Here is a 22717-nt window from a genome sequence, read left to right as displayed (position 1 = left end):
CTTCCCCGTCTTAACCTGTGTGAGCTTTAGCTTGCTCAGTGTAACAGGATCACAAAACTTTATTTGGATCTGTGTATTTGTATTGGTAATGCTACGGGCTTCGACCCGCAATAAGACCTTCCACCAACTCACTATTAGCAAATGAAATGCGCAATTTGTCATAGTACTGGTCAGTGGTACACAGCTTTTCTACTCCTATAATAGCACTCCTGGTTAGTGCATGTCTGGTATGAATGAATGAATGAAAACAAATTTATATAGCGCTACTAAGCCCAAAAGGGCATCAAGGCGGTAGTTCTAAACAAACAAATAAATTACCTTGTTAATCAAGTAGTCCGAATCTTTTCTGACCCCAGTAGCTAGCTTGGGAACCTTGTCCAGAAATATCACAGCTGGCTGACCCCCCACATTGTCCCGGGTGTAAATACCATTTTGAATTTTCCCTGTTGGCCAACATCCCCTATCTTCGGTGGACCTCTGGGTGCAGTCATATGGCAAAGGCTGCTGTCGCTGGGTCAAGGTAAATGATTCCCATTCGAGTGGACTGGACCAAGATTGAGAGGGTTGGGGCCTGCCATTCCTGTCGGCCGAACACACCTTTTTCTCGAACTACGTCCGTTTTTTTTCCCTTTTCCGCGTGCATCGCAGATCCGGTCCTTGCTACGGGCCTCTTTCAAGCCCCTTTTTCTTTTCCTCCATTCTTTTGGTGGAACAGTGTGCGAATGCCTTCGGGCTTCAAAACTTGTACGTTTTGTGGGCGTCATATGTCGGCGACGGACCCACACCTCATTTGTATGTGGTGTTTGGGGGATTTCACTACACCACCGACTGCGAGGCCTGTCAACAGTTGAAGCTGAAGTAGTGGCGGGAGCGCCGCATGAAACTTTTCTCGGCACGTCTCTCCAGGTTGACTCCTCCCCTCGGTCTGCTTCGGCGGACGGCTTGAGGTTCGGCCGTGGTAGTCGTCCTCTCCCTTCTCCGATGTCCCGTGAGCGTCGCTCCCCGGTGGGTAAATGTCGCAGTTTGTCCCCGGAGGCTGGGTTCCGGCCTACCGGGGGCGTGGACTCTCCACAGGTGATGCGGCCCCACGTGTTGTCCTATCCACCGTTTCCCGGTGATGGGGCTTCGAGAGTCCAGATGGAAACATACGCGGCGGCTTTGCAGACCTCGCTGGCGTCTTCCCCTTCTGGGGCGTCGGCGGACCCCTCGCCTTGCTCAGGGCCCTGCGCGGTGGCTCCGTCCCCGGCGCCGACTGGTTCGGATCCAGGCTTGGAGGGTGTCGTGATGTTGGGGTGCGGCTTCTCTGGGGCACCTCCTTCAGGCGTCTTTGCCTCGCCGCAAACTCCTGTGGGAGTCCCTGTGGTGTAGCGGGAGGTCGCCAGGGCTCGGGTCGCATCCCAGAGCCACTCTCTGTCCCTTGACAGGGTGGTCCTGTCTACGGCCGAGGTGACGCCGCTACGGCGTCGGCAGCAGCTGGACCGTGCGGAGCCACAGGGGTTGGTGAACCCTCCTTGCCCCGCTCCAGGTTGAGGCCAGGTGAGAACCCCTTGCCCCTCTCCAGGCCCCTCTCGTCCTTCCCCGGCGTACCATCTATTGGAGGTCCTCCACCAGGGCTCTGGTGGAAGGAAGATTCTGCTCCCCTTTGAAGGTTCCCTCCTTTCTTCCTTGACAGGGGCTTAGAGGCATCCTGCCTCGGGGGACCCGGTGCCTCAGCATCTTCTGCAACGGAATCTCCTTGCGCCGTGTGACCCGGCGTGCCTTTCCCTCCACCCCTCGGCCTCCAGTCCTCTTTTGCGGACTGCTTTTCCCTCCCTGCCACCACTGTTGACTCCGCCTTCCCGAGAGGCCAGCTGGCTGGACTCTTGGAGGCTCAACATGTTCGCCTCGACCATCGCTGCCCTGTGGGCTCTGAACACCTTGTGTGTGTGCTAGCTCGGGCCTCCTCTTGTTTGTGGGACTCGGCTGAATCTCTGGGATCAGCTGCGTCCCCGGAGGGTGGTCAAATGGATTTATGGCATCATGCGTTGGATGGCCGATAGCTGGCTGTTTTTATTCTCCGCTCCGCCCTGGACGTCTCAGCTTGGTGGGAACCTACTGAGGTGGCCAGAACATCTCCTCTCAAATATGGACTCCAGTGGAGATAGGAGAATGCTGCCTTTGATCACACACAAGCTGAGCAGAATCCAAGCAAGGTCCCTGATAGTCATTCTGCCATGATGTTCATTAAGGCAATTTTGGAGCCTCTTATTGGTCTAATCACATCTCCTCAATGACCATTACGATTCAGACTTTCTGAAATGTGTGCTTTCACTATTACTTCCTGGCCTGATGATGGGGAACATTCATGCTCATTGTGGAAATTACCTGGCCAACGGATGTTTGTTTTTCCAAGGGAACATTGATGCTCATTACACGGACTATTAGGGCAATATACTGTATAGAAGAAAGGTGCCTATGGCTCAAAACCTCAGAAGTCAAGACCTACAATAGTTGAGGTAGTATTGAACTCCAATTCTGCCATCTTTCCAACCTCAGTTACATTCTTACATATTGGTAATCTTTACAAATCAATAGCATCACAAATACAAATTGATCGTGAAGCCACAAACCTCATTCATGTTATGTGGAGTAGTGACCTAGGATGAATCCTCAGCATAGCAAGAAACTTGCATTTCTCAGGTACTGGGGTATCATTCATAAATTCACATGCTTGTATCATGATAATTAGCAGTGCCATACATGAGCACTGAAATAAGAGATAACTGACAGTGGATAGTGGGTAAAACGTTCTACATTTTATGGTAGCAGGCTCACCTTATTTGAAAAGATGCCGAAGTACTGCTTAACTCAAGCTGTATCACCACTCTGTGCCGAATCCAGACTACAATGCTGGGTAAAAGTGCCTGCTCCTCCAGGTTGCAAAAGACGCACAACTGATGGACGGAAAGCAGAACAAATCAAATATTCACCCACAGTTAAGAGATCTTGGTTAAATCCATCATTCTTTTGCTCACCATGTCACCCTAGTTTGGACCCAGCCATATGCAAATCAGTCTTGACCCTGTGTCTCTTGGGAACAGTCCAGCCCGACCTGCCAAGCCAGCTCCTCCCTGGAACGGAAACAAGCATCCTAGGACCGGTTTCGAGGCTTCACCCCTCATCAGCCAGGATAGCTTGAATCCAGTGGCAGAGTGAGCCCGGGACCCACGTCTGGGCACACCCAGCGCACTTAGTGCGAGAAAGCAAAAGACACATAATTGCAGGACAGAATGCAGAACAAATCAAAACATTCATAAATGTTTGACATTGTTCTCCATTCTGTCCATCAATTTTTCTTTTTAGGTCTCGCATGCGCTGCATAGGCAAAAATACATTTTTGCAATTGATTCACTTTTCGCCCTTAAAACGCGCACGCGTGTCATTGCCTTCAATGGCAATGCGTGCACGTTTGGCGATTCCTTTGTGGGAGCGAGCTTGAAACCATATGTTTGTAATTAACTTACAAACACATGGTGCCCCCAGCTCACTCCCGCAAGGGAAACTTTGTGTGCCTCCCACTTTCCCCCCTTGTGAGCACGAGGCGCGCGCACTTGTTTAGATGCCTTTGTAACCCAGCTTTATTTAAGATCCGGATGCTGCAGGGCAGAGTGCAGTCCTTCTGAAAGAGGCAGGCATAGCAGAGCCGTTTGGACACTGGGTTGCTTTGAGACCGGCAGGGCGGGCTTTACTGCAGGTACAAGCAATGTGGGAACTGCAGGTGCTCCCTAAACCGGCACGGATAATCTTACATTGTTGGCGTCCAGGAATTTATACAGCATTTAATACCGATAATCGCCCCGCTTCTCATCCGTTTTTTCGGATATGTGTACTTTGGTACTGTCTTGAAGCACTTTGTCCAAGATCACACTATAGTATGACTTTGACTTTAATTTAACCTTTTGAAATAACAAATGTGCCTATTGACAAATGTAATTGGGACTCTATATAGTAACGAAGGAAGGATGGGGCGTTGGGTTAGGCGCTCGACCTCGGACCTGGGGATCTGGGTTCGAGTCTCGGTAACAACGCCAAAACCTCCTGTGATTCTGGGCAAATCACTTAATCTCCCCGTGCCTAAAAAAAATAAATGAAAGTGTGTGTCTTCATGTAAAAAAACGTAACTTGTGCTATGTAAAGCGCTCTGATACCTGATTCGGTTCGGGTCTAGTTCGCGCTATATAAAACTCTACAAAAAAATAAAGTAACTTGTGAGTGGCGGATCTCAGCAGATGGCAGATGCGAGTGTACAAGTCACTAAGTTAAATTTTGACGGGTGGTCAGATAGCACCTTGATTAGCTACGCCCTGGACAACAAAGCTGGCACAGCAATTTCTCTTGGGCTTTTACTACTCTACGGTTCCCTTCTTCGGCATGTCGCTTTCTATTCTTCAAGGTAAAAAATAAGGTGCTTTGAAGCCAGAGAGCAGTGCGGCTTTCAAGTTACATTGTCCGGTTCAAGTCCCGGCTTACTAACTCGCTAAAACTGATTGAGAACACCCCCTCCCCGCCCCCCCCACCCCCCACTCGCGCAGTCACTTTATCTACCAGTGCTCTTATTTTTGCATTCCAACCCCATTCTACCTGTATGCCAGTCACAGAAGATAGCGCTTTGAAACAGCTTGTCTGGACTGTGCAATATAAAACCTCAAATAATATAAATAAATGTTATTTACAACCCCCCCCCCCCCCCCCTCACCACCCACACCCCATGAGTGCATTACACCAATGCTGGGGGGTTGGGAAGTCAATATGCCAGTAAAACGCAGCAGATCCGGTCCTACTGGATGGCCCCCTCCCACCCATGTACCAGTTGCTGCGCACTGCCGGCCCGACCCTACTCACACCGTGATGACCTCAACACTTCCCCAGTGTAGGGTTTAGCGCTTTGATGCAGCAGTTCAAAGGGGGGCCTGAGCTGGGATCGTGTGATCTGGGGTTTTGCCGAAGCTTGGGGCTGGATGACGAATTATACTCCTGCTGGACTGTGATATTTACACCGCTCACACTTAGAAGGGAAACCGCGCCTTTGAAAAGCAGAGCATCTTTAAACAGGCAGAGGCGCCGAGCGCTTCGAATCGCAAGCTCCAGAAAAGGGTGGGCTGGAAGTCCGCAACTGGAGGAGCAACTAGCGTTAGAAGAAAACGAGCATTGGCATAGCCAATAGGTCTCACCTTTGGGACCTGGTGCCTAACTAAATACTTATAAGGTCCCAAAGGCGAGATCTATTGGCTACGCCAATACTTGTTTGCATTTGTCACCCGATTGGGACGGGTATGCCCAGACGTGGATCCCATGCTCTCCATGCCACTGGAGTCAAGCTATCCTGGCTGGTGAGGAGTGAGACGTCGAAACCGGTCCTAGGATGCTTGTTTCCAGTCCAGGGAGGACCTGGCCTGGCCATTCGGGCTGGACTGTTCCCATGAGGCACAGGGTCAAGGCTGATATGCATATGGCTGGGTTCAAACCGGATTGGCATGGTGAGCAAAACAACTATGGATTTGGGCCCAGATCTCTGTACTGGGGTGAATGTTTGACACTGTTCTGCATTCTGTCCATCAATTGTTCTTTTTGCATTGCTCTTCCAGGTTGCAGCACGGCATATACCTTCGATGTGCAGCTCAGTCAAAGCCTTCTTTATTGATACTGCTCTAGTAGAGTTTATTCTTTTGTCTTAAAGGTCTGTCCACCTTAGAATGACAGAACTGAATGGCTGTTAAAATCCACTGTGCTATCATGGGCTTGGAAACTGGTCCACCTTTCTTATTGTTACCTTAGGACACCCAAATTTTATCTGTACTACGAATATGCTTAGTGCAATGTAAGTAGAATTTTAAGCATCTCTTGGCATCAAGAGTATGAGACTCCGTTTCCACTGGTGTTTGAGGATTTCTAAAGAGTCTGTAGCTTAACAGGTTGATTGAGATGAAAATCTGTGGGAACCTTCGGTATGAACTTTGGATTAGTCTGAAGAACTATCATGCTATCTTTGAATTGTAAAAGAGGTTCCTTTAATAGTGAATGCTTGCTGTTCGCTCACTCTTCTAACAAAGTGAGAGCCAGCAGTAACGCCACTTCCCAAGTAAGGAACTTCAGTTCAGCCTTATGGCTAGGCTCAAATTGACTTTTTGTCACGTGTGATAGAATGATGTTAGGCTGCCATTCAGGTGGTGGTGACTTGACTAGAGGATGTGCTCTGAATAGTCCATTAAGGAATTGGACCATTAATCTGTGAGACCACAAGGAGCCCCGCCCCTCCCCCCCCTACCCCCCCCCCATCTCCCATGTATGTATAGAAGGCAACAAAGCTTCCTTATGTTAAACCATGCCATATGACTGTGCCCCACCCCCCTTATCTTTCATCATTGCCATAAATCCCATCCAAGCTGCAGCCCCAGTTGCTCTAAAGGCCGCTGTTATCTCGCCCAATTCCCATCACCTCCCCAGTGCTTTTGGAAAGGTTGAACAGTCTTGATGTACTCTGGTAAGACCGGCCACGTTTCTAATCACATCAACAATAGAGAAAGGACTACCTCTGGCTCCCTATATGCTACCCTGGTGGCCATCTTTGAATAGTTCACTACTGGAGGGGCCATCTTAGACTAGTCATTCATACCTACTGCCCACACTTTTACCACTTAGGCTTAATGCCCCGCAACCCCACAAGCTCCCCACCTCTTCTACCCACGCCTCTTCCGCCATGGAACGCTTGGGCGAGCACACCTACAAAATCATCTACCCACCTGAGCTCACCAAAAAATACGCCAAACGCTACAAACACAATTTCCTGAAGGCACACCCCGAATTACCGTGTGTGGACACCTATTTTTCGCTGACCAATGGAGACCCAAACAGCGATATCATCTTTTACACTCCACGTAGAGCACAATGGAGGAAAGCGTTCCTCTCCACTCTCACTATTCACACCACCAATAAATCCGCTCATGGCCTAACTCTTTCTATCACACCATCCCTAGTCTTCCCAGGCAGAGCCACAATCACCATCTACGACAATGGGACCATTCTACTCCAAGCCACTGATAGGAACCTTTACCGTCTAGACAACCTATTCCCTACCTTCTTAGAAAACATCGCCAAACGGCGGACCTCCACTCCGCACACATCAAGCTGCACAACTCCTCCCAACACCAATCCTCAATATAACCCGCCTTGCCCATTGCAACAGCGGAATGACCTACACCTCTCCCATCCCCCCAGTGTTATAGTTAGTCACACACCTGACGTTACCCCCCCACTCCCCTCATACATCCAACTTACCCCTACCCACCCTTCCCCCCATCTCACACCTCATATGAATCTGGCTGAATCCACCACCACCCGGAGTATATCCCCCCCCCCGCGGCAGATCTTCTTCCCTCTCTACCCCCCCATTCTCATCCCCCACACTCCCAACTAGCACCCCAGAACTTGCCTCCTCCCATACAATAACATCCCCTCTCCTCTCCCCCCCTTACTCAGCCCCCGCTTCCTTCTTACCAACTCTATTATCTTCGACCTTCACTCATCCCTCAACTCACCGGCGCCGCCTCCCACCGACGACCCCACCACTACATCCCACCCTCCCCCTACATCACCCACACCCCTCGCATACAAATCTTCGCACCCACCGAATACCACCCCACCCACTTTTACCGCAGAGCCCTCCACTAACGCTAGCATACCCCACCTCACCGCCCCAAATTTGCCCTCTAACTCCCCTCTCAACCTCTCGCCCATGGCCCACATCACGAACACTAACCCCAAGACACCTCTTGACCTGATTCTATCCACCCTCCTACAACTCAAAGACGAGCTCCGCACCATCAAAGAACTTCTTTACACACCCTCCAGACAACATCGACCCACAACGACCACCACCGTATCCAACAAACGACGCACTCTCCCCACAGTCCCTCGCACTCAACTCTCTCCGCACTGGCCCACTATCCCCGCCCGCAACAACACCCACCGCCCCCGGCGTGCCCTTAACTCCCTGTCGGACCACGACTTACGCACCCTCCTCCGCTCTTTTGGCCCAGGACCGGTAAAACACATAACCTCCACTCACCTCCCCATACCCACTATTCTCACAAATGCCCTTAGGCACCCAACTCTAAGCAACATAAGTTCTGTCCCAAACAACCTCAGAAAAGTCCCCCTATCGCTAGAACACTCGACCTCCCTTCTCACCCCCAGACTCAAATGCATCCTTCTCAACTGCAGATCGGCCCAGAGACACTCCTCCGACATTGCAGATCTCGTCACATCAATGGATCTTGACCTAGCCATATTGACTGAAACATGGCTAACTGAAGCCTCCACGCCTATTATGGACATACTAGTTCCCCCCAATTACCACATCATCAGACTCGACAGGACCGGCAAGATGGGCGGGGGAATCGCATGCATTTTCAGGTGCAATCTCTCCGTCACCAAAGTCACCTCCCCTCCCTCACTTCCTGTGAACTCTTCTGCCTCGATATCTCCAGCGAGGGCAAACCAGTATGTGCTCTACATCTCATCTATCACCCGCCTGGGGACAACCTCATCTTCTCTCAACAACTCATGGACACTACCACTTCCAACGCCGGTCGGCAGATCACTCAAATCTACCTGGGTGACTTTAATCTCCACTGGAACGATCAGAAAGACGCAGTGGTGAATAGTCTCAAAACTTTCCTTAATGCGCTTGACCTCACCCAAATATGCAACAGCCCAACACATGATAAAGGTTCGATACTCGATCTCATCATCGCCAAAGAGGACTCTACCCAACTGGGGGCAATCCAACCTTGTGATTGGTCAGATCACCACATCATCACCTTCTTTATCAATGAAAAAGTCAAACCCTCCCAGGCTCAACCCACCAAATCCAAGATCTGGAAAAGGGACATGAAGAATCTTAACCCTAACTCCCTACCTCCCCACACCTACAGGCTCCTCCTTGCCCCTGCTGGCGTCTCTGATGTTCAATCACTGACCGACCTCTACCTCGACTCTATGACCTCAATAATCAACGAAGCCGCCCCACTGCAACTAAAGAGAGTCTCCACCAAGAGCTCGAACCCTTGGTATGACGGCAGACTCAACGAAGACAGGCGTGCTATGCGATCAGCAGAACGCACTTGGAGAGCTGACCCCTCATCACTACATCGCAAAAAGCTTAAGAACAAGAGAAATGCCTATTTTAGGAAAATCAAGCGTGCGAAATCTGACTTCTTTAGCCTCCAGCTTGACCAAGCGAAAAACCGACCAAGAAAATTGTTCGAACTAGTCAAAAGTCAAACAAAGCCGCAACCCTTACAATCAAACAACCCAACAAGCGATATCCCACACAGTGAAGACTTTTCCGCCTTCTTCAAGCTAAAGACCGACAACATAAGAACTGATCTCCTCAATGATGTAAGCCAAAACCCTGGACACATCAGAATGTCTAACACTCAGCCTAAAAACAGCGCATCATGGGCGTCCTTCGACACCTACTCTGAAGAAGCAATACACAGACTGCTCGGTACCTTGAAGCCCTCTAATCACCTCTCAGACCCTCTACCTGCTAACGCTGTAAAAGACTTCACCACCATGCTCCTCCCACTCTGGACTAAAATCATTAACAGTTCCCTTCAACAAGGTCTCATCCCTGACTCACTCAAGGTGGGGCAAGTCACGACCATACTCAAGAAACCTACAGCTGACCCGCCTGACCTAAACAATTACCGTCCCATCACAAACATCCCCACCTTGGCCAAACTGCTGGAAAAATGTGTACAACTCCAACTAACAAAACACATTGACAAGTTTGATCTCCTCAACCCTCATCAATCAGGCTTCCGAGCGAAACACAGCACGGAAACGGCCATGACTCACATAATTGATGACGCCCTCCAAATTCTTGATCGCAATGATTCATGCCTCCTCATCCTTCTCGACCTTTCATCAGCTTTTGACATGGTCAAACATGAGAACCTCCTGGAGCTGCTAAACACTAGAATGGGTTTATCCGGGACTGTTCTCAAATGGTTCGATCCTTCCTACATAACCGGTCTCAGAAGTTCAAGATCAACAATGTGATGTCCTCGCCTGTGCCAGTAGACTTAGGCGTTCCACAAGGATCCTCCCTTTCACCCACACTGTTCAACCTCATCATGGAACCACTTGCCACCTTGCTCCAAGCATCCAATGTATACTTCCATATGTATGCCGATGACACTCCACTCTACCTAAAGGTACAATCCCCGGATGATATAAAACTCCTGAACTACACTCTTATAAAGACCCAATCGTGGTTGGCCGACAATCACCTCAAACTAAATGCTCTGAATACTGAGTTCCTTCTGATATCACCCCCTGCGAAAACTACCACCACCCAAATTTGGCTCAACCACCTAACAGCACTCAATGTCCGGCCCACCATCGTGGATTCCACGAAATCCTTAGGTATCACACTTGACGCAAAGCTCAACATGCAACAGCACATTAGCAAAGCAACGAAAGGAGCCAATTTCCAAATCAACACATTGAGGAAACTGAAACCCTTACTCCCAGCCAAAGACTTCCAAAATGCAGTACAAGCCCTCGTCATCCCCCGCATAGACTATGGAATTGTGACCCTCAGTGGTCTCCCTCTAGCAACAACTGCACCCCTAAGAGCCTCCTTGAACGCTGCCGCGAGACTCATTACTGGCTCAAGAAAACACTCTCACATATCCCCTGACTTGAAATCCCTGAAATGGCTGCCCTTTGAAGCCAGAATACAACTGAAAATTGCTGTTATGACACACTCGGCCGTTCACCACAAGGCACCTAACTACCTCACTCAAAAGTTGACTATATCGGGAGGGTCGAGATCCAATAGAAGTACAAAAAATCTACTCTTGAAACCTCGCAGATTCCGGAAGGAAAAAACATACAAACGCTCCTTCTCAGGAATGGCACCGAGGATCTGGAACGCACTCCCTCCCGAAACCAGGCTTATCTCCTCCACGGCCTTCTTTAAGAATGAGGTGAAAGCCATCCTCATGGCTAAGTTCACCTGAACTTTATTGTTTGTTGATCAGAGACTTCGCACCGCTTTGGTATCATTGGCTACATGTTTGTCTAATGTCAAATAATGTCATATTATTCCTGATTTAGATCTGTGTATTCTTCTTGTTTGCCATAATTCTATGATGGTTAGTCGATCCTTTTATGCTACTCACTCACTACCTATTATTAGACTATTCACGTTAGCCTGTTGAATCTCGATGTCCCTTCCCCTTGCTCCCTGTAACTTTTAGATACTGTCATAAGCCATCCCTTTAGCCTAAGTTCTCCTGATTTCTATCGTAGTTGTAGGAAAGTCTCAGTATCTTCTTATATTATCGCTTAACTGATTGTTTATTGATATTTTATCAGCACATGACTGCTATCGGATCATGCTACTGAATTTTATACTGCACCCAATATTATGTTGCGTCACCCTCCTGCTATCCTCACCCCTTGTTTCTGTGAAGCGCTCTGATATCTGTAAAGATCTTGTTCGCGCTATATAAAACTCTGAATAAATAAATAAATAAATAATGTAAGTATAACCATTTACAATTACTCACCGGTTGCCATATTTGGTAAGGATGGTTTTCTAATCTTCTCTACCAGCTTTTCATGATTGACAAAGCTGAACCATTCTGTTATTTGCAGAAGCACAGTATAATGATTGCCCACCTGAAGATGACATTTACGTGATGCCATACGTTTATTTAACAAGGAACAACGGTTCCGGTGGAGTATATGCATAATATTTGATAATTATAAATCTCAATGGCATACATTCATGGGAAAGGATTGTCAGTGAGAATCAAAATCGTACACACCAAGGCCTTCACTGTTCATGTAAGGATCCTGCCACTTGTCTAGCCCGGGGGAAAAGAGTGCATCGCCTCCCTCTCGCCGCGTCCTCCGGCTGACTTTTGCGGCCACGTTCAGACATTGATCGGAAGGAGTTCCATTAGTGCACATCTGATGGCATTTTACTTCGGTGATTACCCATCAAGGTTTGACATTTTGGATCCCGCCTGACTATGGCGGCTGTTGGTATTGGGAAACACAAGAACTTCTCTCCCCTTTGGATGGTACTCCTAGATGGTAATCCTTAATTTATTTGGGATTTGGACCCTGTAACTCGTATGCAAAAAGCACTGCCGGACCCATTTCGTCTCCTATTGGGTGCCCGGCTGGGCCCAGAAGGAGTACATTCTTCTCTTACACTTTGCCTTGAGCCACATTTTTACTGGTGTGCACTTTCCACACTGACAGTCAATTGTTCTCGCTTCAGGTGTCCTGCATTGTTGGGTCCTGATGAGAACCCCCCCCCACCCACCCCCCTATTTGCTTTTGGGGTTGAAACTCCGTCAACACTTATTTTAAACGGACCACCTTCCAGCCCCTAGCATTGTGTTAGAAGGCTGTCAATTCTCTGTTTATATGTACTTGTGGTTTTGTACAAACTGAAACATACTGTATGTCGCAAACTGTCAACTTTTTTTTTAAAGAATAGGTTCAACTTCACATGGGACACCAAGCAAGTAAAATACTTTACTACACAAAGTGCATAAAAAGTAAAAACCCATGTATTTCTTGGTGTATATGATTTTGATTCTCCCTCTGACATCCCGTTCCCATGAGTATATGCCGTTGAGCTTTATAATTATTAAATATTATGCATATAGTACATAGGAACCGTTGTTCCTTGTTGCATAATTGATGCCCTGGTTCCTTGTGAGTAGGGTGACCCTTGTTCTTTTTGAACATACATTTATTTGAAGCATCTTTATAATTGACCCAGTGAAAAAAGCACATTGCTGTTGTACACTCATAACGGTGGGACATGTCGAAGCAGTCTTATCCTGATGGAGGACCCTATTGATATTTAATGGGAGGTACTTCTGCACCTCATCCGGACAAGCTCCGAATCGGTGCCTCAGCCAGCTGCTTCTGTCTTGCACCTCTAAACCTATACACCCATGACAGAAGAACAACAATTCTCTAGGCAATGGCTTTTTGCCTACAACTAGCGGCCTGCCTACCTTCAACAATGTCTGAAGACACAAAATGTTGTTGAAATAGGGAGCTATTATTTAGGAGGGTGGAGGGTTAATGGTGGCAGTGCGATCGCTTCATGATCGCAGTTTATCTTCATGTATAATTTTGATTTTATACAAGTTTCGAGTACTGGCATATTAAATATACCATCTGTGATGCATGGTTTGGAGATCAATGGCTGCAGTTGAGTGCACTGCATGTATCTGTATAAATAAAAATGTAACTGTTCGTTTGTTCAAAATCTCAAATCTCCGAAAGTTCTTCACAGATTGCTTTGAAATTGTGACCCGTTTTATTCGAATACGCTCGTGTTTTTATATACACAACGTTAGATTCGAATATGCGCATGTCGAATACGCGAGTGTTTAATCGAAAGCACAGAAACATAAAAATGTCAATGTGCCTTTGATAAAAATCTTAAATCTACGAAAGTTCTTCACCGATTTGAAATTTTGACAGTGTTTATTTCGAATAAGCGTGTTTACATATACACAACGTTGGATTCAAATACTCATGTGTCATATACGTGAGTGTTTTTAATCTAAAGACCCTATCGATTGGGTTGCTGCGCAACAACTACAATAGACGCAAAGACAATAGTCTACACATATTAGGATGGACAGTTGGGCTCAGGATGGGAGACCGGGAAGTGGGTGGAGAGAGGGGGGGGGGGGGCAGTTGGTTCACTTGGCAACATTAAGAAAGGACGCATAGAGACAATAGTCTACATATATTAGGATGGACAGTTGGTGTCAGGATGGCAGACCGGGAAGTGGTGTGGAGGGGGGGGAGGAGTTGGTTCACTTTGCAACATTAGCGCATGTTTATATATACACAACGTTGGATTCGAATACGCGTGTGTCCAAAACGCGCGTGTTTTTAATCGAAAGGCCGAACAGACCCTATCGATTTGGTTGCTGCGCAACAAATACAAGGGACGCACATAGACAATAGTCTACATATAGTAGGATGGACAAAAACATATTGTATACCCACAAGCATTATGAAATTAAACATATTCGAAACGTGCGCTTACTCTTTTCTTTCTCTTCCATTTAACCAAACTGAGCCACAGCAACACTTGGCCGGGTACAGCTAGTGGAGAATATACATTTATCACATGTAAAGATTTTTATTTTTTTTGTAAAGGGTAGTTCTCCAGTAATAGGGGTGTCTTTCATAGATTCACATGCTTGAATATTCCCCGTCGTCGAAGTGGGAGTCCCACGGTACATAGAATAGCAGTAATATATGCAAATATAATATACATACATATAATGCATTAAAATATAGAAAGTTTAAAAGTACCATAGAACAGAATAGGCCCATAGAAAGCCTAAGGGAGAACTCACTTTAGTAACATATCAGTGTCATTATGTGTTGGTCCACATTCTAGCCAATCAGGCTGTAGCTCCCTCTAGAACCTTCTCCTCAGAAGCCCAAGTCCTCAGATTTTCTACCGCATGTCGTGTGAAGGAAGTCTCCCTGAGCTCTGCTCTGTTTTTTTCTTCAAACATAGCTGTTCTTCTTCTCAGATGTCTTCCTCAAAGAAATCTTTGTTCAAGCCTTGTCCATCTTGTGGAAAACTGCGTCTCTTTTATGAGGATCCTCACAGTAAATGTATTTACTGCCTCTACCCGGACCATGACAGTCTAAGACCTCTCAGAAGCGTGGGTCGGAGACGGAGATGCCTTCTCCTTTTCTCAAGAAAATTAGACTTTTGGAAGTCTTTATGGATGTCTCCCCACAGGATTTGCCTCCTATAACGCCTACGGGACCTGGCTCTCTGGCGTCACTGTCCAAAGCCATGCCATCATCCTCTAAAACGGGCACTGGCTCGTCGACGGGCTCGTCGACACGTCCGTCGACGACATCTACGACGACGAAATGTTCAATGTCTTCGAGAACTAAGTCGACGACGTCCACCTCTTCGACGACGTCCCATGAGGTGAGACCCATTACCTCTATCTTAAAGATCTCGTCGACGACTGCCAAATCTACACTGTCGACGAAGAAGCCACCGTCGACGCGTCATCCGACGACGCACTCGTCATCGACCAAGATCACAGCACCGTCGACGGGTCGCCGTCCGTCGATGGGATCCTCATCGTCGACGACAACTTCGTCGGTGGGATCATCTTCGTCGACGAGCAAGGCTCTACCCCCGTCGACGGCGAAAAAATCTTCGGCGACGAAGGTAAAATCAACTCCGTCTGCAGTTACGTATTCCCAGGCGGCCTTTGGATCTACCACCACTACGTCGACGGGCTCGTCGACGTCGCACCATCCTTTAGCCACTGCTACCACCTTCACAGTGGTCACTGCTTCCACATATAGAAAGGTGCCTCTTATACAGTTGAGTCCTGTCAAGAGTGGTTCTGCTCTTCCTAAACAACTGTTTCAGTCTGCGGAGGAGGACTCCAATGATGGTTCAGAGGCGGGCAATGTCTTTGGCCAAGCGTCTAGCCCATCCGAGCTAAACATCAAGTGCCAAGATTATGATGAAGAGGAGGAAGAGAACGTCGAAGATGGGACAGATCTATTTCCGGTGGACACTTCAGAGGCACCTATGGCAGAACAAACGACACAGATACCACTGTCTTTGGTAATGAATCTGCAGCACATGCTGGACGATTATAATCGCAGATTCCCACAGGCTCGGCCTGTTTCTCCAGTGCCGCAACCTCCTCCACAGCCTCAAATTCATGCACCAGTTCAACCCAGGTCACCAGTGCGTACCCAGCAGGATACGGATAATGAGGAGCAAGACCCTAACAACACAGATCAGAATGATGATGACAACGGTCTTCAAGAGTGGGACGACTACATGGCTCAGACACCTTCGACCCCACCAACGTCGTCTTTTGCTTCGCCTCCTGTGGATATTGGCAGTTTCCATAACCTGATGGTCCGCGCTGCGAAGAGGTTTCACCTCACTTTAGAAGTCCAACAGACTGATTGTTTTCTTTCTATACGATTTCAAGGACTTACCTCCACGGCAAGCCCACACTATTTCGAACATTGACCATATCTGGGAGGAAGGCCTCAAATTGATGGAACGACCAAATTCGATCCCTGCTGTCTTACCAAGGCTGGATAAAAAGTATAAAGCGCCACCGACTTCTCCGGCATGCCTAGTGTCACAGCCTAAGGCGGATTCCGTCATTACTCAGGGAGCTCAAAAAAGGTCCCGCAATCCTGCCACACCTCTCACATCTCCTCCTGATCAGGAAGGCCACAAGCTGGACTCCATAGGGAAAAAGTTTACCCCCATGGCAGCCATGACTGTAAGGCCGGCTAATTCCTTGGCTATTCTAGGACAGTATGACCGCCAAATGTGGTCCGAAATTGCAGCATTCATTCCACAATTTCCAGATGCCATCCGTGCAGAAGCACAAGCCATCGTTCAGGAGGGGGAAAGATCTCTTCAGAGATCATTGACTGCGCCCTTGATATCTCTTCTACGGGATTCAGGCAATTGGCTGGAGCTGCAGTTTTGAGGCGTCAAGGCTGGCTAAAATCTACAGCATTTCGCCCGGAGGTTCAGGCTAGAGTACTCGATCTACCATATGACGGTGATTCGCTCTTCGGCAAACCTATCGACGATGTCCTCGAATCAATCAAAAAGGATACGGATACGGCCAAGGCTTTGGCAACCCTCCAATATAGAAAACGGCCATTTCGAGGAGCACGTGGTAGAGGCGGCAATTCTTCCACTTTTCGTGGATCAAACCAATATCGCTCTTACACTGACCGTCCAAGGAATACTTACCAGTCCCAAAATCGTCAGACCTCCTCCAGACCATACCAGAGGAAAACCACATACAGAGGTGGTTCAAATGCAAAGAAACAGTGACAGTCCCAGCCTCAACCTTCCACTGACTGTAAAAATTGGAGGACGAATCTCCAACTACATCTTGAATTGGTCAAACATCACCTCCAATTAATGGGTCCTAGATGTGATTTCCAAAGGACATACCCTGAAGTTTACCAAATTTCCTCCCAATCGCCCTCCTTCTGGCCCCCCCTCCCCATTTCGAGGAACTATTGGCTCAAGTCAAATTAATGATCAGAAAAGGTGCTATCGAGGTGGTACCGCAAGGCCAGCGAGGCAAGGGTTTTTACTCCTGCTTCTTTTTAGTCAAGAAGAAGTCTGGAGAGTGGCGCCCCATTTTGCACCTACGGGCTCTGAACAAATTCATCACGTCGAAAACTTTTCAAATATTGACCTTGCTCCAAATTTTGAATTCTCTCAATCCCGGAGAGTTCTTCTCCACGATCGACCTCCAGGACGCGTACTTTCACGTGCCGATTCACCCCAGGCACAGAAAGTACCTCAGTTTTACAGTCGGACACCTGCACTTTCAATTCAGAGTTCTGCCGTTTGGCTCCGCTCAGCACAGAGGGTCTTTACCAAGATCAGGGCCCCGGTAGCTGCTTTTCTACGCCTGCAAGGCATTCAGTTTTATCCATACCTGGACGACTGTCTGATAAAGGCCTCAACCTTCCAGCTGGCAAATCAGCACACTCAGGTTTGTCTCTCTCTTTTTCAAAACTTGGGCCTTTCCATCAATTGCCAGAAGTCGCACTTTCACCCGTCTCAGCGACGAGATTTTCTAGGAGCCTCGCTAGATTCTCGGCTGGCAAAAGTTTGTGTCCCAGGAAAGACAGGACCGCATGCTCAAGATTGTATGATTCCTGCAGTCAAAGCTGTACGTTTCAGTCCGGATGTTGAAATCATTCCTGGGCATGGCTTCCTCGTGCATTCAGTTGATCCCCAACTGCAGGCTACATATGAGGGTCGTTCAAGAGGAACTAGACAAACAGTGGAAACAGATTTCAGGATCGTTCAACGACAGGATCTTTCTCACGCCCCGCATTCAGGTGGCACTGAAATGGTGGTCTCACCCTCCGAACATTTCCATCGGTCCGTCTTTTCAAGACGCGACTCCGACTCTTACGCTCACAACCGATGCGTCCTTAGAGGGTTGGGGAGCGCACCTCGAGGGAATGTCGGTAAAAGGAAAGTGGACCTCAATCCAGCACACCTGGCATATAAACTGCCTAGAGCTTCTTGCGATCTTCCTTGCCCTGAAATCGTTCCAAAGGTTAGTGCAGGGCCAATCTCTGCTGGTGAGAACAGACAACACCACCAGCATGCACTACCTCAACAAGCAGGGCGGCACGAGGTCCCTTCTAATTTCCAGACAAGCATAGGAGATATGGGACTGGGCGATTCATCATCAAGTTCATCTTACAGCCATCCATGTACCGGGTGTTTCCAATGTTCTGGCGGACTCACTCAGCAGATCTCTCTCGGACAATCACGAGTGGGAACTCAACCAACCAACTCTCGAGTTAATTTTCCGCCGGTGGGGCCAGCCACAGATGGATCTCTTTGCGACTGCCGCAAACAGGAAATGCCAACGCTTTGCAAGTCGTCATCCCCACAGAGAGTCGAGCGGAAATGCATTTTCGATCAACTGGTCGAACGAATTCATTTACGCTTTCCCTCCGATTCCTCTGATTCCGCGCCTGCTGCACAGGATGAGGCTTCAACCCTGTCATGTCATCTTGATCGCACCCAAGTGGCCACGGCGCCCATGGTTCTCGGACCTTCTGTTGTTTTCGCAGAAGGAGCCAATATCGCTTCATCCTCTGCCTCACCTCCTCACGATGAAGCAAGGGCAGATTTGCCACCCAGATCCAGCATATCTCCAGCTCCATGCCTGGAACCTGAACACAATGAATTTTCACGTCTAACCATCGACGCAGATTGCAGGGAAGTGTTGGCGCACGCTCGCGCTCCATCCACCATTAAAACCTATCAGCTGAAGTGGAAGCGTTTCTGTGTTTGGTGCCACACCAAAGCCTTGGATCCTATGACCGCCAAACCGGAACAGATCCTGCCTTTTTTCCTATCCCTTGCAAAGTCAGGACTTTTTCACTCCACTCTTACAGTGTTTCTGGCTGCATTTTCCCGTTTCCGTCATGATGGTTCCACGTCACTGTATTCTTCTAGAGTCATCCAACAGTTTTTCAAAGGCCTCTTCCGGATGTTTCCACCTATTCGTCGCCCTCCACCTGCTTGGCGTTTAAATCTGGTTTTGTCTCAACTCCTCCTGCCTCCTTTCGAGCCCATCCACTCAGCAAGCTTAAAATTCCTCACGTGGAAAGTTGCTCTGCTACTCGCCTTAACATCATCTAGGCGTGTTAGTGACATCCAGGCATTCACAATTCAGCCTCCTTTTCTCCAGTTCTCCAATGAGGCAGTTACGCTCCGTACTAATGCAAAATGTATCCCGAAGGTTCCAAGTGATTTTCATCTCAATGAACCTGTAATTTTAAAGACTTTCTTTCCTGATCCTCAAACTCCTGCTGAACGTTCATTGCATTCATTGGATGTGAAACGCTGTCTTAAGTTTTACATTCAACGTACTACACCATTCAGGAAATCAGACCAGCTATTCGTGGCCTATGGCCCGATCTGCAAAGGACAACCTGTTACCAAACAGACTATTACTAGGTGGATTTCTTCTACCATTACTTTTTGTCACCAACGGGCTGGCAAGTCCCTTCCTGCTCCAGTACGAGCTCATTCAACTAGAGCTGTGTCAACTTCCACTGCCCTCTTTGCGGGGGTACCTCTACGACACATTTGCAGAGCTGCTACGTGGTCGAGCAGCCATACTTTTACGAAGCACTATTGTCTACAGTCAACAGACGCCGCGGATGCGGCAGTGGGACAAGCGGTGCTGCGGAATCTTTTCCAATAAGGTGAGCCTCTGTTGCTACCCGCCTCCAGTCATAAAGGTATTTTCTCTTAAATGTTGACATATTGCATTTTAAATGATATCAACTTGTATGCTTGGAGTTTTATATTGCCTTTATGACTTATATGATGATTTACTGCTTTCTACTCTTATTCAAGCATGTGAATCTATGAAAGACACCCCTAATACTGGAGAAGAACATAAGTTACTTACCTGTAAACTGTGGTTCTCCAGTATTGGTGTCTTTCATAGATTCACATGCGACCCTCCCTTCCTCCCCTCAGAGGCTCCCTTCTCCTCAGGCACTTTGGTTATTTGGTGCTACGAAAATCTGAGGACTTGGGCTTCTGAGGTGAAGGTTCTAGAGGGAGCTACAGCCTGATTGGCTAGAATGTGGACCAATACATAATGACACTGATATGTTACTAAAGTGAGTTCTCCCGTAGGCTTTCTATGGGCCTATTCTGTTCTATGGTACTTTTAAACTTTATATATTTTACTGCATTATATGTATGTATATATGTAATTATGGTAATTTTCCTGTATATATGCATATATTACTGCTATTCTATGTACCGTGGGACTCCCACTTCGACGACGGGAAATATTCAAGCATGTTAATCTATGAAAGACACCAATACTGGAGAACCACAGTTTACAGGTAAGTAACTTATGTTCTTTCTTGCTATAGAAAGTGGTCTAGTTGGGAAGACCGGAGTAAGAAAACTGTGGATTATTGAACCTTTATCATTACTAGGTCTAAATATGTTTCCTATTATCATGTCTGCAGTAGAGATCGGCAAAGAGGAACAGAATAATAACGGAGAACTGGAAGATTTGAAGCATTTGGTCAAGAATGAAGGGCTTGTTGACCATGAAACAAATTCTGAAATAAATGATACTTTTGAAAAGCCAAAGACCGAAAATATGTCTTCAAAAAAGAAGTTAAACTTGAGACGAGCCTACCAAAAGGCAGAAGATGACAAAGATGGAGAAGTGCAATTTATCACATGTTCACAATTCAGGTCTCCAGACAATGAAGCAGAAGGTTCATCAGTAATCCGGTTTAATGTGAGGACTACTCCGTCCTTGAAAAGGTTAGTGCATTTTTTGGGTAATTTTGTTGGGGGGGGGGGGGTCCTCTCCCCTTTTTTAACGGATATCTCCATCAAGAGATCTTGATATTTTGTATTAAAAGTAGTTTGCACAGTTCTCATTTTGCTTGTTGAGAGGCAGCCCTGAATTATTATCTGACACAATGGCAGTATTCATGAACTCCTCCAACTACACCCCTCATCTTCTGCCATGTTCTTCTATTTTTAGGTCTCGTGACCTTAAATGCGCGCAAGCGCATTGAGGAGCGAGAATTCAAGTGCTCGAAATCCTCTTCAAACCAAAGGCTTCGTTCCTTGGCGTTTTCTTGAAGTTCACGTGGCCACAGGCACGCGCTTTTGGGCCATAAACTCTGTTCCCCACAGCCTTACATTCATTTCTCCTCCCCCTCCCCAGCCAGCTTCCCCCAGGCCGTAGCAGCACTCCTCCCACACCAGCACCTCCCCTCTCTCTCCCCGCAAACACAGCACTTCAGTTGGTGCGCACTCCCCCTCCCAACACTGCCTTGTTACTCTCGGCCAGGCTCCGCATTTCACCCATTGAAATAACTTTAGAGCAGCATAAAAGGGTATACAAACAAAGTAATGTAACTAAACAGAACATATATTCTTAACTAAATGTGGCATATACATGGATAATATATGGAACGTATGTAAGCATAACATACCATATGTAGAGTGCAGTGTGCAGAGTGCAGTGTGCAGAGTGCAGATTGTGAGTGCAGAGTGCAGAGAGAACTCAGCAGCACCACCACAGCATCACTCAGCACCACCACACCACCACTCAGCACCACCACTCAGCACCACCACAGCACCACCACAGCACCACTCAGCAGCACCACTCAGCAGCACCACCACAGCACCACTCAGCAGCACCACCACAGCACCACTCAGCGCAATCACAGCATCACTCAGCGCAATCACAGCATCACTCAGCGCAATCCAGCATCAATCTGTGCAACCATTCAACAACAACTGGTTCAATTATGTTCTCTCAATGTTTCAAGCTTTATTACAAATGTCACAAAAAGATGTTATTTCACTTCTGTTCTTGGATTTTCATCACAATAAAATACACTGAACATAATCTTCACAAACGTTATTTACAAAAGTTTAAGCTGTTGCCAATATAAATTACAATCACTTTTATTTAAGTATTAATTATTTTAAAAAATTAAAAGCCGTTGCTATTTGTAATATCAATACATCTAAGTCACGTAAATACAAAACATGTTGCATTACAAATGCTATAGTCGTCACATGTGTGAAAGTTATAACTATTGGCATTGAAAATGACAAAGCTATTAATTTAGCTATTTTCAAAATCAACACATAAATAAAAAAATTGTCATTTACAAGACCAATAGCTCAAACTTTCATAATGCGAGACATATTGCATTGCAAATGCTTGTTATCTGTGGGCACCTTAACGTGGTTTACTTTCTTGTCATTTTTCAAATTGTTTAGTCATGGTGAATCAGTTCTATTACCAGGGTATACAAATGAGAACAGACTGGAGTGAATGGCTTACCAGACTTTTTTAAAGAGGGGGCGAAATGTGGCCAGCGGCTAGAGCTGCCAACTCTGGAACCCAGGTTTGAATCCGGGACTTAGTTCGCACTTGGCTCCACATTGTGGTGTTCTGGGCAAATCACCATCTCCCTGTGCTAACAAATGTGAAATGTAATTTACTCCAGTATTGGAACTTTCATAGAATAACAT

General features: G+C 47.3%; 1 protein-coding gene across 4 annotated transcripts in view; it reads left to right on the top strand.

Moving 5' to 3' along the window:
* Positions 1–22717, top strand: part of CKAP2 (cytoskeleton associated protein 2) — a 248826-nt gene that overhangs the window by 207787 nt on the left and 18322 nt on the right. For 2 of the 4 annotated variants that reach the window (XM_078657257.1, XM_078657259.1), the window contains one exon: positions 20674–20980. In XM_078657257.1, coding sequence (XP_078513383.1) covers positions 20674–20980 — 307 coding nt within the window. The remainder of the gene's footprint in view (positions 1–20673; positions 20981–22717) is intronic. The other 2 variants (XM_078657258.1, XM_078657260.1) reach the window with 1 other exon arrangement.

This window comes from Lissotriton helveticus, chromosome 8, assembly GCF_964261635.1.
Source record: "Lissotriton helveticus chromosome 8, aLisHel1.1, whole genome shotgun sequence".
In the NCBI taxonomy this organism is placed as follows: Eukaryota; Metazoa; Chordata; class Amphibia; order Caudata; family Salamandridae; genus Lissotriton; species Lissotriton helveticus.
The sequence above is the reverse complement of the archived record's forward strand: the minus strand, read 5'-3'. Positions and strand labels throughout refer to the sequence as shown.